Source organism: Camelus dromedarius, chromosome X, assembly GCF_036321535.1.
Source record: "Camelus dromedarius isolate mCamDro1 chromosome X, mCamDro1.pat, whole genome shotgun sequence".
Classification (NCBI taxonomy): domain Eukaryota; kingdom Metazoa; phylum Chordata; class Mammalia; order Artiodactyla; family Camelidae; genus Camelus; species Camelus dromedarius.
In genome coordinates this window covers 10,426,387-10,452,272 of record NC_087472.1, presented here as the reverse complement: position 1 = coordinate 10,452,272, position 25,886 = coordinate 10,426,387, and the positions used below count along the sequence as shown (strand labels likewise).

Here is a 25,886-nt window from a genome sequence, read left to right as displayed (position 1 = left end):
CTGCCTTTAAATGAAGTCTTGGCTGCACTTTGCCTTCAAGGTGCCACCTCATTTCCTTTTTATCCTTTGCAGCAAAACTCCTTCAGTTTTCTATGCTTGCTGTAGCCAATTCCTTTCCTTCTGTTCTCTCTTCAACAGTCAAATAACCACATTGGTTATCATTGGTCACCATAAGAAAAGTTGTTCAGTATGGGGCAGCGGGAGTGGAAAGCCTTATTTGCAGTATGTTTGTATTGGTCAAGTCTCGGTTCTCACCCACTAGCAGGTGTGGCACAGTGCTCCTTAAACAGTCTCTGTCTTAAATATCTGGCTTCTGCGATTTTTTTTTTTCATTCTCTTCCTTTCACCTCACAAGTTTCTCCTTCTCGGACTCCTTTACCATCTTCTCCTTTTCATCCCAATCTTTAAATTAGGAGTAACCTTATTCTTAGCTCTTCTCTAAAATTAACTTACTAGCTTGGTGATTTCATCCAATCTCATGTCTTTATGTAATAACATCTGTATGCCAGTGACTCCCAAATCTATATCTCCAGCTTGGACTTCTCTCCTGAACTCCAGACAAGTATATGCAAGTGCCCATTCTTTAGAGGGCAAAAACCACATGGGCACTTTTGTTACTTGAGAACAAACATTCAGTGTTGGTAAAATATGATCTGTAACCCTAAATATCCATTTTCCTGACAAATATCCTTCAGGTTCCAGAGAAACACACTGCTAGTTCTGTATTCTTGAAAAACAAAATGATGCATACATGTGCTTTGAAGGCTCAAGTTTCTGTGGCGGCTGAAATTGAAGACAGGCACTGCATTAGAGTGTGGGGCAAAATTTGAGAGGCAAAGCTCCTAAATAATGAAAAGAACAAATTAACTTATCAAATCCTTTTTCTCAAATAGCATAAATGCAGTAGAACCTTGAATGAGAAAATAACCGTTTCCCAGCAGTGCTAAGTGTCCATGTTCTTGCTTCCTTTTGTTCCAGTTCATGGTTCTGGAGGGGCTTATGAGTTCATTGGGTAATCACAACTAGACATGGCAGATGACAACTATTCTGTCATATTAAACTATTTATATTTATTTAAATTTAAAATGTAAATGTCTTTAAATTTCCACATAACATGCCGGAAGCATGACACCAATTCTTTAAATTACTATATGCATTCTACATATATTTTAAGTCTTTTTGAAATTGGTATATGTCATGGAAAATTAAATGATGAAATTTAAATACATGGTAATAACTTCTACAGTAGTGAAAATTTGTCCAATGCACTGTATTACACTGTTGGAAAATGGTGAGTAAAATCTATAGTTCACTTATGAATCTAAGTATTGTATTAACAGTTTTATCTACAATTTCAGTTGCTACTGCCTCGCAGATAGTTTCCCCAAAATGAGATTATTAAATATCTATTAATACTACAATGACTCAAGAAAGGATATGTAATCTGGCATTTTCATGAATAAATTAAATATTATGTAAAATCTTGATTATATAATATATACAATAATTTCACTGAAATAAAGGCAAGAAAAATGATAGAACAGATATATAATAAACTATAATTTATATATTTTGTTATTAATCATACATATATTGTTAGTCCACCAACAGAACATCCAGACACAATGATAGGTAAATTCAGTCATATTTTATATTTTCCTAACTTTTAATAATATAAAAATCATACAATTATAAATTAAAAAAATTCTCACCATGAAGGCATATTTGTGAGTAGGAAGGTAGAATATATCATATTGAACACATGTGGGCTCTCATTTAAACTCCTTCCCTGAGCGCTACTTTTGCTAACGCTGCTCTCCCCGAGGTCGGAGCTACCCTCATCTCTCGTCTGAATTCCTGCAGTAGTCTTCCGGCTGCTCTACCTGCCTACACGTTATCATACTCTATTCTCAGCATAGTGGCCAGAATGGTTCTGCTGAAACGTAAGTCAGATTGAATCACTGCTATGTTCAAAGCGCTTCAAAGGTTCCGCATGTCTTCAAAGCATTGCAATGGCCGACAAAGGGCCCGCACCCGCTCGTTATCTCGCTCTTTCGTCTCCACTTCCCCTCCTGTCTCCCTGCCTTCTGTCTACCTGAGCCTTCAGAGTATTGTGCAAGGCACTCTTCTGCCTTGGGGCTTTATCATCGGTTATTACCTCTGCCTGGAATGATCCTTCCCCAAGAGATACCTGGCTCACCTCTTCTTCTCCATCAAGGTTTTGCTCAAATGTCACTTTCTAAAATGAGGCCCACTTAAAATTCCAGCCGGTCCCCTAGCAGTCATAATTCCCATGGTGCTTCTGTCAGTCTCCACAGTCCTATGTCACATATGTATGTACACTTATTTGTATCACACTTACTGTCTTTCTCCCTCCACTCGAATCCTATGATGACTTGGTATTTCCTTAGAATTTTGTTTTATTTACTGTTGTAAGGCCTAAGACAGTGCCTGGTAACAACAGACACTTAATAAATAATTATTTGTTGAAGAAATGAATGGATCTTTCACACTTGAGCCAAAATAATATTTCCATGACTCAAAAATAACCAGAATTTCCTGGGTTAGAATGCTTCAGGGGTTCCTCATTGCTCTCAGGGCAAAATCCAAAGTCTTAAAGGCTGATCAGAGTTTGCGTGTTCTTACGAGGTTTATAAGGTTTTAGATGATCTCTCTACGTCTCCTCTTTCATGTCTTGCTCTTCTTGCCATAGGTTCCCCAGCACCCAAACTCACTCATAGGTTGTGACCTAGCCCAGCCAAACTTTCTCATTCCCTACCCTGCACCAGAGCAAGATCTCCTTCAGATTTTGATACAAGAATTTCTGCCTGCCTCACCGCACCCCTCAACCTGGCAAGTGCACACCCTCCTGCCTGCATACAGTCTCTTAACCCCAGTCGCCCTTCAGGGATCTTGACTCAGAGACACTTCTGAGAAGTGATTCATAGGGGTTCCCATAACCCCCTGAACTGCCATGTCAAACACTTGCCATAATCTGTTAGGCCAGTTTAGGTATCTGTTTCCTCAAGCGGATTTTGAGGTTCCAGAGAGTGGGGATCCTGACAGTCAGATCCTCAGTGATTCACATGGTGTCTGGCAGTAATAAGCAGCCTTTGATCATTTGTGAACTTTTTGAAGCACTGACTGTATGTTAAGTGATAAATCCTAACAAATAAACTCTGAGAGGTGCTGTTACTCCCCAATTTAGAGATGAAAACAGCAAGGCCCAGAGATTAAGCAAAGCGCCCAAGGTCACAAAGCACTCATTGCCTGAGCCAGAATTTGAACCTAGCCTGACTGCCCAGCTCCAGAGCTCTGGCTCCACACCGACATATTATACTGGCTGTGGAGCAAGGTGAATGTTCAGAGTATAATACACATTTTCTAAATGAATGCACAAAGGATGGAGCACATGTCGGCTCAGTGAATGGTGCTTACGAAAGACAACCTGTCCAGAGAAGCTAAAAAGAGCCCTGTGCTGGTACACAATGACTCTGCACCCACTAAAAACTCAGACTGCCACACAAGGGTGACCCACTGACACCTGATCCTTCTCTATGCTTGTCACAACTAGTTGAGTGTGCTGTGTTCCTCTTTCCTGAAGGAACTGCTCATGCTGCCAGCAGAATATTCTTAAGGAAACCTTCCTGTTCCTGACACAGTATCCTTATCTGAAAGTAATGAGGCCAGCATTCTAAATCAGAAAAAAAAATGCATTGTTCATGAACCTAAAAAATAGTGAATGGGATAAATAAAGATGAGAGATGGAGGTATTTTCCATTGGGAAAATTTTAAAAAAGTCTTTTTCATTGCACTACACTTAGCTGATAAACAGTATGAGTAGCCTGCTTACTAATTCTCAATACCTTATCGATCTCTTATCCTGTTCATTCCGTTTTTTTTTTTTTATGAAGCTCATTTGCTAAGAAGAACCTTGTCCAAAGAAGGTAGAAAAATATTCTTGAAATGTTTCGCAGACCGCAAGTGCAGAATATTTGAGAGAAAATGTCATGTTGTGCTCACCTGGGTATATTTTTATGTATCTTTTTTCCTTCTGAGCCTACAAGTATGGACTCCACCTGTCTTCAGTAGCTGTTTGAAGAGGCTAACCAAGGTTAGACACCACGAGATCTCTGTGCCATCAGACAATCTAGGGAATTGGTTGAGAAAGGCAAACCTGAGTATGTGCTGAAAGGTATTCACTAGAGGATAGAAGAGCATTTCAAAAAACTAATCTCAACAGCAGCCTCTCTCCTATAGAAATCATTCATCCTGGGTTACTAGGGGAAGACATTAAGTTTTATATAAGGAGGGATTTTTTTAGATCTTAGAGTAACTTAATGGGAGGGAGAACTCTCCCACTGTTAAGTCACTGATAGAAGGTGTTAATTGTCCATACGGGCAATTGATTCAGTGATGCAGTATGCCAAAATAGCTATACAGCTTAGCTGGAAGTCTCCAGAATAGAAAGCACCGTTCCCACGAACACACATAGATAGCCGTTTTTTCCTGACTTAGGCTGTCGTAGGGATTTCATTATCTTTTATTTATTTTAAACTTCAGCTTCTTTTCACGCCGTTGGGAAGATTAATTTGATTCATAAGGGCTTGCTGTTGTAGCTAGGGTGAGGCTATAGAATAGTATATTGTTTTGGTGAATCAATTAGGCAGTAATTAATGACTTACTGAGTGCGTAAACATTCCAAGTTTTATTTAAAGTTTTGGGGAAGTCGTGGTATATGTGTGTACAATACAGTTCTATGAAGTACCTTCTCTGCTCTCCAGAAACCGAGACTGTGGTACTGAAAATAGGCTAATTGAAAATTCACTCTTTCCTAAACTATGGCAGTAATCTCATTGGTCTCCCCACATCCACTTTTTCTCACACTCAATCCAGCCCCAGAGAAATTGGAGTGATTAGCCTGTAACACAAGTAAGATTATGACATTCTACTGTTTAAATCTCTTTAATGCCTTCAATTTTATTGGTAGAAAAATCCAAATTCTTTATTAAGGAATGAAATGAACATCATCATTGGCACCTGTCATGGCTTCTTCTGCCTGTCCTCACTCACTAAACCATACTTGGTTATTCCAAGAAAACAGCTTAGATTTTTAAACTCTATGCTTTTGAACAATCTGTTATCATCACCTGGAATGCCCCTGCCACAGATTCCATGACGTCTTGATTCTAGTTGTAACCTGGAAGAGCTCTCAGTCCACTGTGAAAGACAGGCACCTAAAATAGACAGTTACTCTTCTGACTGCAGCAAAATGGTAAAGACAATTGAGAATACTCCTGTAATGAACACCTAGTAATGCTGAATTAGATGTAACAAAATTCTTTTGTGTACATAGTTGAGATCATAGTTTCTGGTGTCAGAACTGAAGAGAAACCTGAAAACCAGAGCAAGAAGGATATGACTTAATGCTGTAACTATTAAAGGGATAGGAATGATAAGAGGTTGTGAGTGTCAATAATCTAAGGGTTGGGGTTTTTAACATCTACCTGAGGACATGAGATTAGGCCTTGGGCTCACACAAGGGAAGTAATTTGAAGTTAAGATGCTGATTTAGAGCTAGGACCAATTAAGAGCTGCATTTTTGGCTAAAATAACAAATTATGGGAAAAAAGAGAAACAATACAAATCAAGACTCCCAACAGCCCAGGGATATGATGTGGAAGAATTTTTATCTCTATGTCTCTGGGTAGAAAAGTATCAAAATATCTCTCTTAATAATTCAAAACCCTATGCAGATTTGGGTTAAAAGCTACACTCCACCTGTGTAATGCAAGAAACTCCAGGCCAAGAAGTTAACATAAGATTGGGGGTGACCTGCTGTTATCCCTGGACATTGGCAAACATGAAATCATCCTGAAGAGATATGCCTCTAGGCCAAGTGACCTGCAATTTATTCATACAAAGCTGTACAGAAAAGAACTCACAATCCATAATTTAAAACACAAAAGGAAAGGATCCATCATGAGTGAGATTCAGCAGACACAGCAAAATGTATGCTTCATATCCTTCCCTCATTCCCCCGTCCACTCAGTAGATCTTAAAATTGTCTATAGACTATAAAGTAAATGTTTATAATAATTAAAGATCTAGTTGGAATAAAACCCATGAGATGATAAGACAATATGGAAAGGAAAAGGAATGAGTATATATGAAAAAGAACCAAATAACACTTCCAGAAAAGAATTATATTATCTTTGAGCTTAAAATCACAGTATATTGGGCACAGCTGTATATAATCTATTTAGAACTTGTGATCTAGAAGATAGATATTTAAAGATTATCCAGAGTTCATTTTAGAGAGATAAAGAAATAGAAAATGTGAAAGAGATATCAGAAGACATGGAGGGCAGAATGAGACATTTAAATATATAATAGAAGTTCCAGAAACAGAAAATAGAATAGGAATAGTTAAATACTTTACTAGAATTTATAAATATGAATTCGCAGCCTCTGGAGGTATAATGAATCACAAGAAGATAAAACTGAGACTACTTGTAGACATATAAATGTGAAACTGCTGACCAACAATAAGGGAAAGATCTTGTAAACAGAGGAAGAAAGATGACCTGTAAAGAAATGACAGACCATTCATTAGACAGCCTAAAGCTTCTCAAAAGTACTAATAGAAGTCAGAAGACAATAAAATCATTACTTAAGGTAATGGAAGAAAGCAATTGTAAATCTAGCATTCCATGGCTAATTTGTAATGTGAAAATGAACATACCTTCAAAAAATAATGAGAGTTCACTAGTCATAGACATTTAATGAAATAACTATTAATGGAACTACTCCATAATTATAGATGTTGAACTCAGAAGGAAAGACTGAGATGTAAAAAGCAATGGTGAAAAAGAAAGTGATAAATATGTGAGTAATCTAAGTGTGGACTGCAGAGAACAATAACTGGCTAATTTCAGAGGGATATAAAACCAAATGGAATTAGAATACTAGACATCTAATAATGAAAAAAAGATCTCTGTAAAAGTGTTCTAAGGGTTTTGAATTATCCAAATGGAGGGTTGGAGATACTGCTAAAATTTAGACTTTAGTCAGTTATTTAAAATCTTAAGGCTAACAATTAAAACCATAGAAATAAAATGTGTACTTTTATACCAGTAGAAATGGAAAAGGTAAATAAAGAAGAGTAAGTTAGTAAATAGAGGGCAGGAAAGGAGAGAAAGGTAACCTAAAACAAAGAAGGGAAATAGAAAAGAAAAAAAAAAGAAAATAATAGAAATAAATCCAAATATATCCGTAATCACAATAAATATAAGTGCCTATAATTGTTATTTAAAATCAGTGTTCTTATATTGTATAAAAAACATCTAGCCATATGTTATTTAGAAGAGATATACCTAAAAGGCAAAGACCTAGAGAGGCTAAAGATAAAGGAATGGAAGAAAATACACCAGGATTAATATGCCATGGATATATCAGTATCAAATGAAGTAGATGTTAAGGCAAAAAGTATTAGTATGGATGACATAATGCTAGAAGATATATTAATGATATATTATTGGGGATTTATAATCACCTAACACAGAGAATCAAAACACAGAACACCAAAAATAAAAGAACTTGTACAAAGAAAAGTCACAAATCCATGATCATGGGAGAAAATTTTCATACTAATCTCTCAGAAACTAATGGATTGAGCAGTAAAATTATTAAGAACATAGGATGTTTGTACAGCAAAATTAGCAAGCTTTATCTAGTGGCATATATAGAATCTCACACCCAGCTGTTAAAAAATAAATTATTTTTTTCAGAGCACAAATGGAACATTTATAAAAAATAAATATATTTTCATGAAAACACTTAAGATCTAATCTCTTAACAAATCTCAAGTATATAATATAGCATTATTAACTATAATCACCATGCTGTACATTAGATCCCCAGAATTTATTCACCTTGCATGATTGAAATTTTATACTCTTTGACCAACTCCTAGCCCCTTAAACCACCATTCCATTCTCTGCTTCAATGACTTTGACTATTTTTAGATTCAACGTATCATGCTTGTTAAAAAAAAAACAACAAACAATAACTATGTGAGGTGGTGGATACATTAATTGGCTTGATTGTGGCCATTATTTCACAATATATATTTATATCAAATCATCACATTGTACACCTTAAATATATACAATGCTTATTTGTCAATTTTACCTCAATAAAGATGGAAAAAACTGTATTGTGTAAAACTAATGATATTCTGTCAAGAAAAAATAAGGGCCATGGTTTAGCCCAGAAAGTAAATGTTAAGAAATATCAACCATTATCGTATAGACTAGACAGTATTTTTGTGAAATACGAAATGAAATAACAGAAATAACTAAAAGATAACTAACTCCCAATATATTTAGACATATTAAAATATATTTATAATGATGCATGGAACAAAGACAAAGCCATAATAGAAACCATATCATGTTTTGAACTGACATAAAATGAAAGCACTTCATATCAAAAGTTGTGAGATGCAGCCAAAGCAGTAATGAGAGAGAAATCTGTAGACTTAAGCAGATACATAAGAAGAGAGGAAAGGCTTAAAGTTAGTGAGCAAAGTGTGCAACTCAAGAAATTAGAAAAAGAACAGCAGAATAAAACGAAAGTAAAATGGAAGGAAATAAATATAAAAACAGAAATAAAAGAAAAAGAAAATGAAAACAAAGAAAAAGTTGTCTTTTTATAAGTAAAATATAGTAGATAAAACTCTGGAAGTATGAATCAAAAAGAGACAAAAGGGCCAAATGAACAATATTAAGCATGAAAATGTGAACATAATTGCAGCTAGAGTAGAAGATTTAAAAGAATGAGGGAATGCTATGAATGACTTTCTGCCAACATACACTTAAACATGTATCAAGTGGATAATTTCCTAGTAAAAGACGTCTCAAAAATCTTTCACAAAAACATTGAAATCCTGAGTAAACCTATAACCATTAAAGAAAGTGAATCAGGAGATTAAAATCTGTATGTGTAAACTACATGAACACACACACACATAAACCCATATGCACACACCCCACAGTCAAGTTCTGCCAGATCTTTAAGGAAGAGATCACTCCTATATTAGACAAACTGTTCTTGAGACCCAACCTCAGTGAGACTGAAAAACATCTCAGAAGATTACAATATGCAGCAGCCAATGTTGAGAAGCACTGAGCTGGTCCCACTTCATTTGGCAGCCCAGGAAAGTGGGACTCTGTCAACTCCCAGAGCCAGTTATGTTCCCTGAACTGAGGTTGGTGTTTTTATTGGCACAGGAAGATTCCATGAAAATCTCTCTTGGATATTTTTCTTATTCAGAACTGCAAATCCTACATATTTCTTTCCAATTCTCCTTTTCAAATGGTTATTAGTTGTAGAAAGTTACATTTGTAGTTTATTACAGCCATTATAGAAAACAGTATGCAGATTCCTTAAAAAACTAAAAATAGAACTACCATATGATCCAGCAATCCCCCTCCTCGGGATATATCCAGAGGGAACTCTCATATGAAAAGATACATGCACCGCAGTGTTCATAGCAGCACTATTTACAATAGCCAGGACATGGAAGCAACCTAAATGTCCATTAACAGATGACTGGATAAAGAAGTTGTGGTATATTTATACAATGGGATACTACTCAGCCATAAAAATAATAAAATAATGCCATTGGTAGCAACATGGATGGACCTGGAGATTGTCATATAAGTGAAGTAAGCCAGGAAGAGAAGGAAAAATATCATATGATATCACTTATATGTGGAATCTAAAAAAAAATGATACAAATGAACTTATTTACAAAGCAGAAACAGGCTCACAGACATAGAGAACAAACTTATGATTACAAGAGGGGAAAAGGGAGGTGGAGGGATAAATTGGGAGTTTGAGATTTGCAAATACTAACTACTATATATAAAATAGATAAACAACAAGGTCCTACTGTACAGCACAGGGAACTATATTCAATACCTTGTAATAGCCTATAGTGAAAAAGAATGGGAAAAAGAAAAAAAAAATATATATATGTAATTATATGTATATAACTGAATCACTGTGCTGTGTACTGGAAACTAACAGCATTGTAAACTGACTATACCTCAATTAAAAAAAAATTTAAAGAGAAAAAAAGAAAGTTACACTTTTGATGAGCCCATAATAGGAAGTAATATGTAATTATTGAATGCCGTTTCATGTTGGAGCAGATATGATATTGAAATTGAATTCTTCAGGAGTGAAAGGAGCAGACAGCAAATTTATTACCTGAAATGGGTCAACATCAGGTTTTAACAACATAGAAAAATAAGAGAGCAGTAGTCTCTGCTCAGTTTTTCTGGAAACCTAAAACTGCTTTAAAATATAAAGTCTATGAATTTTCAAAAATGATAGACAGTATCCCTTCATCTTACGAGAAAATTTTCTCTCGTGGTTTACACGTACAAAAAAACATGGGTACCATAGCCTAGAACTTTCTTGGCATTTAGTTCCTCACTGTTGCTCAACATTAGAAGGCTTGATAGAAAGGGGGTATCTATCATATGCTAACTGGTTCAGAGAGTGTCCAATTAGATGGAAATATTTCAATAAATGTATCAGCCACAGTTACAAGCATAATGAACAGTAGTCAAAGTATATTAGTAAGGATTATGATTCATTTATGGAAAAGTTGATTTAGCTCCAGCTCAACTAGGTAGTTCAGCTTGTATTTCTGTTGGGTAATAAGCATGTCATTTATACCATGAGTATTTCTAGAATAGCCACAAATTATAGTGAACACAGGGAGTTATAATTTCTGATGGAAGGCCAACATCCAAACCTTCTATTTAAAAACATACAAGAAGCCCTGAAACACCCAAATATTTCTGTGTCAGGAGCGATCTGCCCAAGAAATTACATGCATGGCATAGCCAGCACGCTGAAATCTGTCCTTTGTTATTCCCAGTTTTCTTACCATTACTCTGATGTTGCCACCCTTTATCAGCTCTTCACAGTTGGAGCCAAGAGCTGCTCTTTTAAACAGTTTCTCCTAGCCCACGGGAGAGGCTGGGCAGGTGGGCCCCTCCTTCTTTCATGGTTGAATAATATTCCATTGTGTATATGTGTGTGTGTGTATGTGTACGTGTATGTGTATATATCCCATTTATTTTTTATCCATTCAGCCATTGATGGGCATTTAGAATGTATGATATCACTTATATGTCAAATCTAAATAAGTGAAACTCATAAAAACAGAGAGTAGCATGGTGGTTACCAGGGTCTAGGGGGTGAAAGAATAGAAGAGATCTTGTTTAAGGGTACAAACTTGCAACTAGTTGACAGTAAGTCCTGGAGTATGGTCTAGTGAATATAGACACCAATACTCTATTATAATCATCCAACTTGCTAAGAGACTAGATCTTAATTATTCCCACAACAAAATGATCATTATGTGATACCATAGAGATATTATCACTACAATGACAATCATATTACATATACAAATTATCGAATTAACATGTTATACATCTTAAATTTTTGCAATTTTATGTGACAAATAGATTTTTTTAAAAACTATAAGCTTCTGTGAGATAATGAGGCAATGCATTTCCCAGTCATTTGAACGCCTGGGAGCATTCTTTCATCAGAACCCTGGTGAAACACAGCGCTACCTAAAATGCCTTTGTCCTCAGTTCTTACTAATGTTCTAGTTCAGTCACAAAGCTCCTTTTGCCATTGAGCTTCTGTAATGAGATAACAGGTCTCATCACAACAGAAGTAACACACATATTTTGTCTTGAAACTGTCCATCATAAATGGGCTTCCATAGAGTGCTATTATGTTTCCAGAAGTAGGTGCAGAGTTGATTAATTAAAAGTTAACGGTAATGCAGGCTTTAATTTTACCTTCAATGTAGCCATCCTATTTTCTCTACAAGCCTAGGGACCTGCTATTGCAAAGTTATGATTTATCTCTGTCTGCAGTGGTTTCTTCTGGAAGTCTGATAAGAGTTAGTATAACTTGGAAAAATCATTATCAGTTTCTACCACTTTCATATTTTATCTCTTTGTTTATAATGAACAGCTCCTCTGAAGAATCACTGAAGGCATTTGTTCACTGAAACAATGTGTGTATCTCGTTTAATTTGTTATATGAACAAGTAGTGGTAAATTCTGAGCATTGCAAAGTTTTGTTTTCCTTTGCTTACAAAATGGGGCCAACGAACTCAAAGGTTTCTTGGCCATTCTTTTTGGAACAGTAAGACCAGGCTTTTCAATACAAAGGAACTAAGTGCTTTTGGGGTCATTTCTTCCTCCAAATTATTCTTTTTCTATTGTCTCTGAGGCCAAGCAAAATAGTAGATCTTAAATGAAAAGGGAAACCATGTCTCACAGATTAGCTTAAAGCCCAGAGTGTTATCTTTACTTCCTTCCATGTCTAAGGCCTGTGTTGATTATTTCTAAGAGTCACTACCAGGCTGCCAAAATAAATCTATCCAAAACTAGCAGAGAAATACCAGGTTTTCACTGGTGTGAAAATCTGTAATTAATTGTGGACATTAATATCCTCCCTCACCTCTACTCTGACTCAGAGCATTGTCTACTATCTTTTAATGAAAATCGATTGATATAAAATTTTTTCTTTTCAAATGAAAAAGTTCACAGATTGGGAGATCTTATAAGACAGAGGAGAGAAAAACTGGAGTACAAAAAATGATCCCCGATAATGCACATTGAAGTCAGTAAAATAACGAATATTCTCATACTGCTTTCTTATGGAGGAGACTGGGAGTGGCAAGATGTGGTTTAAGGGAGCAGCTGGGGCATGACCTGTCACTCTGAGAGACGATTGTCGTAAGATGAAAGCTAGAAGATCTGTCTGAGAGAATTGCTGTGTATTTTGGCAATGTGGGCAAGCAAAGTGGGCAATCCGATTTTCCAGGCAGATGGACGTCAGAGATATTACGATGGCACTAAGAATGGTGGCACCAGACCGGTATGGCAACAGCATCAGAACCACAACACGTGGTGTAGCATGAAGTGCTTAGTATAGGAATTATTTGATTGTGTGCTATTGTGGGAACTGGTATAGGGGTCTCTATACCTCTGTTGCTTCTGAGTTTGTGTTTGTCCTGAAGATAGCAAGGCAGGCAGTTAGGAAGTAAAGATGTATGTAAGATGGAGGGGAGAAAGGACAAACCGGAATCTGCAAGGATAAACGAATACCCACGTCAGTCTCCTGCCATCTCTTTGATGATGCAGATGAACTGCAAGAGAAGCCAATGTCTTTCATCAGGAAGCTGAACATAGCTCTTCCAGAAGTTAGAGAAACCGAAGCTGAAAGTCAGGCAGGCACCAGGGGGGCTGTAATATAGCCTGACTCTTAATACGTGTGTCAGTAAGGCAAAGCAGTAGATCACGGCTCACTGCATGAGCATACTTGGCTTCTTAGTGTGACGGTGTTTATTGTTATCTTTTAAAATATCTGACTATACATAGTACTTTATCAAATTAGAATGATATGGTTTGACCTCAGTTGTGAAAGATGAACTCACTGTATAAATAACAGTAGCCATTTAACTCTAGTCTTTCTTTTCCTTAATCACCTAATTTCTAGATTATCAGGGTTTATGGAATTTGTATTTTTTATCTGTAATTATAATCTCATTTGTTTTACTTTCAGCCTTATATTTCAATGGATTCAATACTGTCTGTTTGACTTTTTGCCAGATTTTTCACTCACCTAATGAGTTTTTCTGGGTGCCTGTTACGAATGCAGCATGACCACATGTTAGTTTCCTATTGCTGCTGTAACGAATTACCACAAACTCAGTGGCTTGAACAGCATAAATTTATTATCTTACAGTTCTGTGGGTCCAAAGTCTGACAAGTTTCTCATTTAGCAAAAATCAGTGAGTCAGCAAAGCTGCACTCCTTTCTGGAGGCTGTAAGTAAGAATTGCTTCCTTGTACATCCAAGTTGTTGCAGTTGTAAGACTGAGGTTCCTGTTTCCTTGTTGGCTGACAGAGTGTAGAGGCTCTATGCATTCTTAGACTCCTGGCTCACTTCCTCCATCTTCAAAGCCAGCGATGGTGGTGTGGAGTACCTTCTCGTGCTTTGAATCTCTTTTTCATCTCTCTGATTTACTCCTCTGTCTCCTTCTTCCCCTGCTAATAAGGGCTCGTATGATTATGCTGGGCTCACATACATAACCCAGAATAATCTCCCTATTTAAGGTAACCTTAATTTTATCTGCAAAGTTCTTTTTCATGTGTAAGGTAACATATTCACAGGTTCCAGGGATTGGATATCTCTGGGTGGCCATTATTCTCCCTACTTACAACCATCAAACTGTTTTAACGGTTTTTTAAAATTATTGTTACAGAAGAGAAGGCAGAGAACAGTTTCCCAGCATCCCTTTTCCTAAATGATTCTGGCTTAAAGTTTGCCATTGAGAGGCACTTGCATGAGATTTAGAAGGTGGAACAGATCAGTCTGTTACACTCCGCCAGCAGTTGCAGCCAGATGCATAGGCAGATGTCAGATTCACAGGAGGTTCCTAGTCAGCCCTTGAGAGACATCTGCTTTGTAGTAGCAGACAGAGAGAAGTACTGGGAGCTTCTTCAAGATTCTTGAAAATCACTACAGCTTTCCAGCATCTAAGTAATATAACTTATGATATGAAACAAATTTCTATACGCTGGCGAATTATCATACTCCTTTCTAAGTCTGAATCAGCTCCTTTGCATTTTCAATACTGTGAAATTTCTCTAAGAGTTCCTTAAATGTGAGGGTTTTTGAACATGTCACTTCCTCTGTGACATTTTCATCCTTTCCATTACGACCACTTTCCCATTTCATATTTGATTTGTTTTTTTTTGTTTGTTTCCTTGCTACATCTTCCTTTGTCACACTGACATTTGAGCCATATTTTGGGCAGTGGTGTTAATTAACTAAACCGCAGTGTATTAGTCTGCTAGGGCTGCCACTGCAAAGTACCACAGATTTGTAGCTTAAATGACAGAAATTTATTTTCTCATAGTTCTGGAGGCTAGAAGTCTAAGATCCAGGTGTCTGCAGGGTTGGTTCTTTCGGAGAGCCATGCGGGAAAGATGTGTTCTGGGCCTCTCTCCTTGCCTGGTAGATGGCTGCCGCTTCCATGTGTCTTTACATCATCTTCCCTCCGTATTATGTCTGTGACCAAATTCCCTCTTCTTATAAGAATACCACTCATATTGGATTAAGGCCCACCCTAATGAGCTCATTTTTGCTTAATAAGCTCTGTAAATTCCCTATCTCCATATAAGGTCACAAACTGACATGTTGGGGGTTAGGACTTGAAATGAATTTTGGGGTGAGAACACGATTCAGCCCACAACACATGGTAACTGAAGTTTGTGCATATACATATTTTACAGAAAGAGAGTGCCTTCTGTTTACCTGCATGGGCCCTGAGAGATATAGCTGAAATTTGAACGTTAGCAGTATCTCCCATAATGAGTCATGGGTGATGTTTCATTAGTTTTTCCCAAGTGCTAAAAACAGCCTGTGCCTTTGTTACTGAATGTCAGATTTGTTACATTTAGAATTTTGTGTCAGCTTTTCTTTTGTTAAGGCCTTTGAGGATAATACTCCACAGTCTTTTTTAAAATTTAAGTATATTTATATAAATTAGAAGGCATAGATCTTAAGTGTTTAGTTGGGTGAGCTTTAACAGTTGTACAGAACCATGTAACCACCACCACAGTTAAGATGTAGAACCCTTTTATTACCCGCAAAATGTCCCCTGTGTCTCTTTGCAATCAGTCCCCCTTGCACATCCAGCCCCAAGCAACCTTTGTTTTGATTTCTATCACCGTGGAATAGTTGTGCCTGTTTTTGGATTCCATATAAGATGAACCATGCAGGTATGGCTGGCTTGTTTCACTCAAAATGATACTTTGGGGATTCATTTTTGTGTTGTGTGTATTAGTAACTTGCTGAGTGGTATTCGTTATAGAGATGTGCCATGATTTGTTTTATCCATTCTTCTGGTGGATGCTTGATCCATTCTTCTGTATTTGGGCTGTTTCCAATGCTTTATAAACATTGTCATAGAAAACGTTAGTGCATATATGCTTTTATTTTAAGAGCATAATCACTGGGTCATAGAGTTGATATAGTTTAACTACATAAGGCATTACAATCAGCTCTCTAGAGTGGCTGCACCATTTTACATTCCTACCAGCAGTGAATGAGTATTCCAGCCATTTCACATATTCTCAACACCTGGGAGGTGAGAAAGATGCCGTGATTACTCTTATACATCACATGCCTGTTCTTACCTAGGGACAGAGAACTTTTTACTCAAAGAGCCCATTTCCTATCTTGAGAGAAACAGTCACTGAGAGAATAAGGAGGAGCCAAGGGACCTGAAGGAGGCAGCAGGAATTCCTAGGGAACCTGGGAAGAGAGAATGCTGGGACTCAGCTGAAAGATGACCAGAGATGCTCCGAGGGCTGAGAGAAACCCTGTTTCCTGATGCCCCTGGGGCTGCTGGCTTCTCCCAGGATGACTGCCATCATGGCACAGTGATGAAAGAAAGTTCTGGAAATATAATTGCCTCTTTCCTCTGAGAGAGCATCATGTATCCACATCACAGATGTAGCATGGATTCTCTCAGGATTGATGGGGAAATGGAAAATGTTACATGCTGGCCTTCAGAATGTTATAATGGATACCAGTTCTCCATTAAAAAAAAAAAGGCAAAAAACCTTATGTCTCATCATTATGAGAGCAGCATGCTTTGAACTGACAGAAAGCAAGACCAACCAAGATGAAATCTTATTTTATTCCTCCAACTATTTCTTACTCAAAAGTAAACATTTTTTAAAAATTTAAACATCATAGTTAAATTTACAGATACTAGGATAAAATAAGAGAAGAGAACTAACTATACATTAAATTTAAAATGCAGGTAATAGAATCACTGCAACACTAGTAAATCACAATTCTCCAGTGAAAAATAATATGCAGTCTGTGTACAGCACTTTGTATTTTGCCGAATAATTTGTATTTTATCATTTGATCTTCACTGCAGCCTTATGATTTAGATCCTATTATTATACATATTTATTGAAAAGGAGGCCAAGACTCAGAAGAATTAAGTGACTTGCTCAAGCCACACAGTTACTAAGCAAGAGTATGAGGATTTGAACCCAAATTTCAAAAATTCTTCTCTTTCCCTAATGCTTCCCTGAAATGTGCTTCACTGCTTTTACTTAGCCATATACATTCCTTGGAGAAAAGATGCTCAGTTTTGATTCTATGTCTGTCATCCTGTGACACTGCCAGTTCTCACTACAAGTAGCATCATGGGTGACAGTGCAGCGGTATGTGTACTTGTCCACTTGGATACAGATGCTCACACCGTGACACAGATGTGCACTCTCCTCACGAGTTCCCCACAGGAGGCAATTACTTTGGATTTCTTTCAGTTGTTCCCACAGAACTTTAATTTACGGAGGTGACTGAAAGACGACATGGAGAGGCCAATGCCATTGAAAAAAAAAATGACTACATTTCCCAAGAGGAGGGGCTGTGATATGCCAAGAAGGGACACATGGGTAAGCACCGGGTTTTAGTCAGGCTGCAGAAAGGAGTAAAGGGGTAGACCTAGGCCAGAGCTTTTATTTTGGTTTTGCGGGGCAAAGACTAGACAGGGCTGGGTAGACAATTTAGGGCTAGCTAGTTTAAATAATTACGGTGAGCCTTGGGGAGTAGAGGCTGACCCTGGTTGTCTGGTACCTGACCCTGGGTTGGTTTAGGTCAGGGGAGATGCTGACTTGGTGTGTGAGAGTTAGGCAAAGGAGATGGCTTCAGGGTATGGGCTCTGGATCGCAGAGGAGACGTAAACAAGTTGGGCGGTTTATTTGACCCTGTGATTAATGGATACCAAACAGACAAATCCAGAACTAAGAAAATAGGACAGGACTGTAGATTCATAACATAATAATAGTTCTTTGACACGGAGCTCATGCTTTTATCCGCAGCATACCCTGAGTTTCTCCATGTTTCTGCTCTCTACTGCCATGAAACAAACCATCCCCAAACTTTGTGGCTTAAAGCAACTGCCATTTAATTTGCTCATGTTTCTGTCAACTTGGAGTTCATGTAGTTTCGGAATTCATGATGGTTTCCTGGCTCTCTTTGCGGTCAGCTGGAGTCATTCACTCAGCTGCTGTCGGGTGGTGGCTCCGCTGGGCTGCAGTGTCGAAGGGGGAGCTTCGCTCTCATGTCTGTTTGCTGCTTTCCTGCATTTCCATGTGACCTCTTTTTGTCTGTGTGGCTGGCTGGAGCTTCTCACAGCATGGTCCTCACTGGTGGTCTCAGGGTAGTTAGACTTCTTTCTTATATGGTGGCTCAGTCCCAGTAGGGAACATTCCATGTAGCAAGAGCAGACTCTTCAGGTCTTTAAGGCCTTGCCTCATAAATTATAAATTACTTCTATCATAGTTTTGTGTGTGCATGTATAACTGAAGAATTGTGCTCTACACTGGAGTTTGACACAACATTGTAAAGTGACTATAACTCAATAAAAAACGTTTAAAAGGAAAAAAAAAGAAAAATCGGGCATGGTCACAGACGGAATTAAAATGGAACTGAGAAACAACAACAACAACAAAAATTACTTCTATAATACTTTATTTGTCAAATCAATACACAGGGCCAGCCCAGATTAAAGGTGCAGAGGACGTTGCTTCTACCTTTTCATAGGCTAAGTGGCAAAGAATTTATGGTTATCTTCAATTCACCACACCTATTCTGCCTCATAAAAAATTAGTCTAAGTCCAGGTAACTAGCCAATTTGAAAGAGAGGTCTATTCTACACATAAGACAAGTAAATAGGAATTATGCCCAGCCACACTCTTAATATTTAAAACAACAAATTTTCTATGATGCCAGATACTTTCTAAAATATATTAAAATGCAGGAACAAACCAACTGTATAAGCTCTTGTATGTTCCACATGACTAATTATATTAAAATAACTAGGAATGAGAAAAAATGAGAACAAAAATCCAGTGCAATATACTGCAGGCAATAAATTCTGTATCACAGGAGTATAAAGACATATATGAAGAATACCAATTACTTAATAATAAGACATTCATTCATACAAATCATAGTGCAGTTACAGAGCTCTGATTTCCCAGTTCTGTACCTTTGGGGCTGTGAGTGTATTCCTGCATCATCTGAGAAACTGACGAAAGCTGGGTCTCTTTAGTTCTGAGGCAAGAGTGGACCTGAAAAATTCAGGTGGAGTATTATGCAATTATTAGGAAGACAGCTCTGTGCATCCTCCCTGTGTCTCCTGACATGTAAGGAGGTTTGACATATATATTTTTAGCAGAACTATGTGTATTAGAATTCTGTAAATACCACTACACACACACACACACACACGTGCAAATGCATACATACAATGGAAGGAGACACCAAATTTTGGATTTTCAACAATCCTGTTAAGTGAGATTTTGTAGGGAGAAGGAAAGGTATTGGAAATGTTTCCTATTTATTTTAACACACCAGTATTATTTAAGTTTTTTAAACCACAAGAATATATTAATTCAGTACTTAAACATGTAAAAGTGTTTCAGGGCACTTTGGTAAGGTGGAGAGGGTGAAGACAGGAGGAGGCAAGCTGCACCTTTTCCCTCCTCTCTTTAGGCCAGAGGTTTCCATGGGCCAGGGTACAACATAGCTCCAGGTGGACCTGGGTAAGAAGAAGGAGGGGAAGGGTCTTTGGACAGAGGCCCAGATTTCAGTGGCATCCATTTGACCTCTCACAAATATCCCCTTCAAAGCTGCTTTCTGCTCCTGGCTGCGTATTCAAGGGCCAGGATAGATTACCCAGTCTGTACACATTCCTTTGGAAAAAGAAAAAGCAAGGGCCGCTTTCATGTTTATTTCAAGGGAACTTTACAGTCTGGCTGCTAGGTGTATACCAGGGCAGGGGCTGGAGCTCAGAAGGTGGTAGAAGTGATAGACACCAGGGATCAGTCCCTTGGCTTTGGGCCCAAGCTCATAGCAAAGAGTGGGGGCGAAACACCCTCGGGACATTCTGAGCCAGAGCTGCTCTGATAGTTTCGGAGTCTAAGTACTTATCTCTGCCGCCAGCATCTTCACATAGGTATAAAGGCTCATTAAAAGGTCACTTGAGAGGAGCAAAGGGAATAAGGAAGGCGACATGAGCCCTAAGCAGGGTAAAGGGACAAGGGAAGGCTGGCAGGCCTTGACATGGGTGGGAGTGCCTCACGGGCACTGGATGCTGGTAAGATGAACATCACAACCCTATGTAATTTATCTAGTGATACTCCTCACCTCTTCCCAGCTACTTCCCCCTTGAGTCGCTGATCAGCTGTCTCTTCTTCCTCCCTCCACATTGGGAAGCCCCTCACAAAGGCACTGCTCAGCTCTGTGGCCAGTTCTGGACGGGTCATTTCTTGTTTTCTAGGAACTCAGAGCCCCCTCAGAAGTAATACCAGTGGTTGCTTCCTATGGTTTCTGCCCTGACTCCCTCTGTCCTGGGGTCATAGAAGAGGACAAGCACAGCATGGGTCTAAGCCTCTCTAGGACTCCATCAGACCTTCTTGACTCACAGAAGGCCAGGGCATAATAATTTTCAGTAGAAGCCCCCGGGCATCAGAATCAGAAGAGCTGAAACCATGCTACCATACCACCAACATATTGCTCTCCTGGGTTTAGGGAAGTCTTTAACTCCTGGATCCTGAACTCCCAGAGTGCTCATACCCGGGTGTGGTCCTTGTGCAAGGCTCAGCGAGGCAGCCTGTGTCAATCGCCAGATCCAGTGCCTGCCACAGATGTGTGTTCCTGGGAGTAGAGCCCCCACATCTCTTCCTGTATTAGGGTCTAGACATGGTGGAGGTGGACACTCCCTGTTGCCCCAGGCAGGTCCACCTTCTGCCCTGAGCTGTGAATGTGCAGGATGGCCAGGAACCTACCTCTGATATTTCCCATCCTTCAGTCCATCCACTGGACATTTAGGGAACACGGAGTAGATACTTTAAGTGGCTGAAGATGAAAGGATGAATCAGTGCTGGGGGGGGGTCCCTGCTTGGTCTTAAGGGGCTTCTTATCCAGTTGGGGTGCTCATATCCAGGAGAGTCCAAGGGCTCACTGCCTCTTACCTGCTCTTTTCCCTGCCTTCAAAGCAGAAAGGAAAGAAAGTGCAAAGACTCTGAGGCCAGGGCTACTTGATGTGTGCGAATCAGCAAGGAGGATCCTCTCAGCCTTGTGATCCTCCTCCTCTCCCTCCTTGGACCTTGGCCTTGTTTCTCTCCTCTTTCTCAGCTTCTCACTTCCATGGATGCACATTGAATTCTATTGTAAAAGGACTGAGTAGGGTTAAAAATTTATTTTGCCTTTTTTATTATGTCAGTCATGATTTCACAATGGAAACTGATTCATGATCAGAGATAGGACATACTGGATAATTTGAAGAGTATTTCTAAACACTGTATAGATACCACTTCTAATTTTTATCTTAACATCTGCACCCTGAGATTCTTTCATCCACCAAACATTTATGGAGTTCCTGCACTGGGCCAGGCACTTTTTCTTGCATTAGGACAGAGCAACCAACAAAGCAAGGCCTCTATCCACATGGACTTACATTCTAAAGTGGAGGGAGAACAATAAACAAAATGCTATGTGATATGATGGCTGCTGGTATAAAAATACTATGCAGAGAAATGGAGCAAAGTAAGGGTTTAGAGATTACGGGCAGAGAGCAGGGTGCTCTGAGAGATGAAGTGGTTAGGAAAGTCTTCTCTGAAAATAGTGGGAGAAGGAGTCAGGCAGTTAAATGGGGAGAGAGCCTTGCAAGGCAGAAAGGATAGAAAGTGCAAAGATCCTGAGGCCAGAGCTACTTGATGTTCGTGAGACTCAGCAAGGAGGACAATGAGATGAGAGCAGAGGCGGGACTGAGTTGAGGCATAGGAGGTGAGACATGGCCTTGCAGGTCATCACCAAGACTGGTTTTTATTTTGTGTGAGAGGGGAAAACTTTTGGAGGGTTTTGAGCAGGGGAGTGAAGAGATCTAACTTTTGTTCTAAAGGATTCCTGTGCCTACTCTGGAGAATATGTATACTAAAGGAAGAGAAGAGTGGAAGCTGAGTGATTAGTTGCAGCAGCCTGGGTGAGAAAGGAGGGCTGGGATCAGGATGTGAGCGGTAGAAGTAACAAGAAGTGATTCAGTTGGGGATATATATATTTTAAAAGCAGAGCCCTAAGGTCCTTGCCCCAACTCATTTCTCAACAACTGAATAATCACATTCAAAGTGGAAAAACAAAACCATTTAAAAAATACAATAAGTCTTCACTGTTAAGCAAAGAATAATACCGAGTGGCCAAGGGACCTCAATGTTAGGACGTGAAATAGAGTCAAAGATAGGTAGACTCCTGCAAATGGTGATTGGATGCTGATTTTGCAGAGCTTTTTACACTTTGCTATTTAGAACAATAATTTTTAAAAGGAGAGAGGTACACAATATTATTTTCCAACTAAAGAAAAATCCCAGTTTAAAGATTGGTTTGTCATAAAAGGATCCCTAACGGTCTTTCCTAACTGAAAGTATGTGACTCCCGTGGTGCACGCACCGCTGCCAATAGTTCTCTGGGTGAGGGAGATTTAAATAATTCCACGCAGATGGAATCTGGTGGCCACAGACCCACCAAGAAACACTGAATTGTATGAGTTGGCTGAGTTGAAGGGTGGTTAATCCTTCAAAATTGAGCAGGTTGACCCTCTATGAGAGATGAGTCTTAGCGCTCCCTGGGTCTGGCTAAGTCCTGGCCCACATCCAGGGCTGGGTCGCTGTCCACTGCCTTTATCCGCCAGCCTGGAGAACTAAGGACCAGCAGCCTGCGACCCTCCCCGCCCCTCCCCTGGCCACGCCCTGCTTTGGCCACGTCTCAGCCCACTTCACCCTGGCCACACCCCTACGGCGCTCCGCCGGTATCTTTGGCCACGCCCCTTCTCTCCCCGGCTCCCGCCGCCTCCAACCGGGCCGCGCCGGCACGCCGGCCGTCAGAGCGGGTTGTGTGGGCGGGGCTTGCGCAGCCGCCGGGACCCCTACGCGCACCGCCTCTGAACCTTAGCCACCGCGCGCCTCCGCCGCCGACACGCACTTCCTGCGGGGCCTCCGTGCGCACCTCAGCCGAGCCGGACCCAGCTGAGCCCAGCCCTGCCCTTGCAAGCTGTTCGTCATGGTGGACGAGCTGGTGCTGCTGCTGCACGCTCTCCTGATGCGGCACCGAGCCTTGAGCATCGAGAACAGCCAGCTCATGGAACAGCTGCGGCTGCTGGTGTGCGAGAGGGCCACCCTACTGCGCCAGGTACGTCCGCCGAGCTGCCCGGTGCCCTTCCCCGAAACGTTTAACGGCGAGAGCTCCCGGCTCCCCGAGTTTATCGTGCAGACGGCTTCTTACATGCTCGTCAACGAGAACCGATTCTGCAACGACGCCATGAAGGTGGCATTCCTAATCAGCCTGCTCACCGGGGAAGCCGAGGAGTGGGTGGTGCCCTACATTGAGATGGATAGCCCCATCCTAGGTGACTACCGGGCATTCCTTGATGAGATGAAACAGTGTTTTGGCTGGGATGACGACGAAGAAGACGACTACGAAGATGAAGAAGACGATTACTAGGCCTGGAGACCCTCGGGCCTAGGGGGGAGGGCCCTGCACGCCGCCCCTCTCCTCCTCGCCACCCTCCCCCCACCCCCAGTCCTGCCTCGCCTCGCCTCGCCCAGCCCGGAGCCGCCGCGCTCCCCTCGCCCCCGGATCGTCTTCCTTACCGGTCCCGCCGGTTCTCTCCCTCATCTCCCCCGTAGTGCTTGTCTTTGTTCCGGGAATAGTGCTCCAGTTACCTGCTGCTGGGGCTGGGGCCGCTCTCAGAAGTGCGCCGCCTCCGACTCTGGCCAGCCCCGGGACTCTCCCCTGCTCATTTGAACTGTGTCCTGAGCCCCAGTTTTGGGGCCCCGTTAGAAACTGGTCCGACTACGCACAGCCCTGCCGCCTGTCAGGCCTACTTCTGCCCAGAGACCTACGCTGCCACCTGACCACCGTCCATCACGTTCCAGCGACAGACCAAGCAAGCCTTTGGAGATAAGGACCAACCTAGAAGATGCCTTAGTCGGCTACGCCTCCTGGACATTGATTGGAACTGCTCACCAACCCCCCCCCCCCGAAGGGGCTAATCTTTCAACCTGGTTAGTTCCCTTACTCCCAGAAGCCCTCTCCTGCCCCACCAGATTGCTGCAGGGCCCTGGTGTGCCTGGCAGCCAAATTGTTGCCGTTTCTTTTCTCCCATGCACTAGTTTTGCACAGCTGTCAATTTTCTTTCAGAACTGAAGCAATCCCACAGATGTGTGCATTTGGACAAAAATACTAAAAACAAAACAAACAAAAGCAGGTACTCAGCGTAGCTCCTCAATACTACCTGGAAAAAAGCATTTGCGTTCTTTTCAATAAATATCAAGCACTACAAAAAAAAGTGTCTTTTAATGGTTAAGTGCTGTCCTTGGCCTCTGCCACTCTCGCCCTGATTCCCACTGAGATCGGGGAACCTGGTTCAATCCCAGTGTTCCCCACTGTCTTGTCTGGGCTACGGAGGACAGCTACTGCAGGGTTTTACCGGGAATCTGGTACTCCCCTCAGCAAGGCATTGCTTAACGCCCTGGTGCGGGGAGTGTCCTCTGGGGCCTCCAAAGTGGTGTGGGCAAGGGGTGGCTGAGCAGGTGGCCCGCCATCCCAAGCTGGGAGACTTTTGAGAGTGAAAGGGGCACTATTAATAATTAGACTGGGTCAACAGGCATAAATCAGGACACATACAATATTCCTGTCTGTTTGAGCCTTTGGGTTCCTTCCACACTTCCAGGGAAGTTCTGCCCCTTCAACTTTATAGCCTGTGGAGTTCTGTTGAGTTCAGGCTTCAATTAACAGCATACCACGTTGTTTTAATTCCCCTCTCAGGTGCTTGAGCAAACAAATCCTAGATCCTGAGTAAATACGCCCATAATAAACAGAGCCTGGTTTTAACATTTCATCCTCTTTGGGCAGACACCATTAGAATCCCACCAATCCATGTGCCCCAGATTCCTGCTTAACAGAAATTGACAAGATACCTGGCTGTCTCCTGAACCAGACCTTGTGCTGCCATCTGGGCTATGCAGAGATCTCTGTGGGCCTGGAGGGCTCAGAGGTGGCTGAGGAGAATCTGCATACCTTTGTGAGGCAATTACCCCAGATGACTTTAGTTACTGAAATGTTAAATCTGGGAATCTTGGCTGGGGAGTTTGTGCAGGCTGCCTCTACCAGACAGGAACTGTCAGGAGGAGTTGAGGCTTCAGTGTTCTCATTCTTACCTATATCTGCCCAGATGTCTTCATTGTTCATGCCTGGGGCCAACCGTACCTTAGGACCTCTAATTTAGATAATAAATTTCCTTATTGTTTAAGACCTTTTGAGACTGGATATTCTTTCATGTGTACTGGTAAACCTCACAGTGTGAGTTCAGTGAGATACTGGTCATCATACTGGTTACCTCAAGGTATAGATTCAGTGAGATCACACTCATGAGATATTTAGAATGGTTCCTGCTACATGGTGAGCATTCAGTAAACACGGGCTGTTACTCCCAGGCCTGGGAACCAAAGTATCATTCCAAAAACAGATCTCTTGCTATGAGCTTGGATTTAGTGAGAAAATGTCAGGAGTGAACAGGAAATAAGCAGGCTCAGAGAGAGTGGAAGTGAGCATGACAAGACCTCGTTTCCTCTTTGGGATCTGACATGAAATCAGATAGAAAACCAATTTTCCTGGTGAGCAGGC

General features: G+C 40.6%; 1 protein-coding gene across 1 annotated transcript; it reads left to right on the top strand.

Moving 5' to 3' along the window:
• Positions 1 to 23,102: 23,102 nt before the first annotated feature.
• LDOC1 (LDOC1 regulator of NFKB signaling) lies at positions 23,103 to 25,475 on the top strand. The gene has a single exon (XM_010983053.3). The coding sequence runs from the start codon at positions 23,262 to 23,264 to the stop codon at positions 23,700 to 23,702; it is 441 nt and encodes a 146-aa protein (XP_010981355.1). The 5' UTR covers positions 23,103 to 23,261; the 3' UTR covers positions 23,703 to 25,475.
• Positions 25,476 to 25,886: the final 411 nt, after the last annotated feature.

What these genes read in the sequence shown, in the direction of transcription:
- LDOC1 (XM_010983053.3), top strand. Translation starts at nt 23,262, where the DNA reads ATGGTGGACGAGCTGGTGCTGCTGCTGCACGCTCTCCTGATGCGGCAC.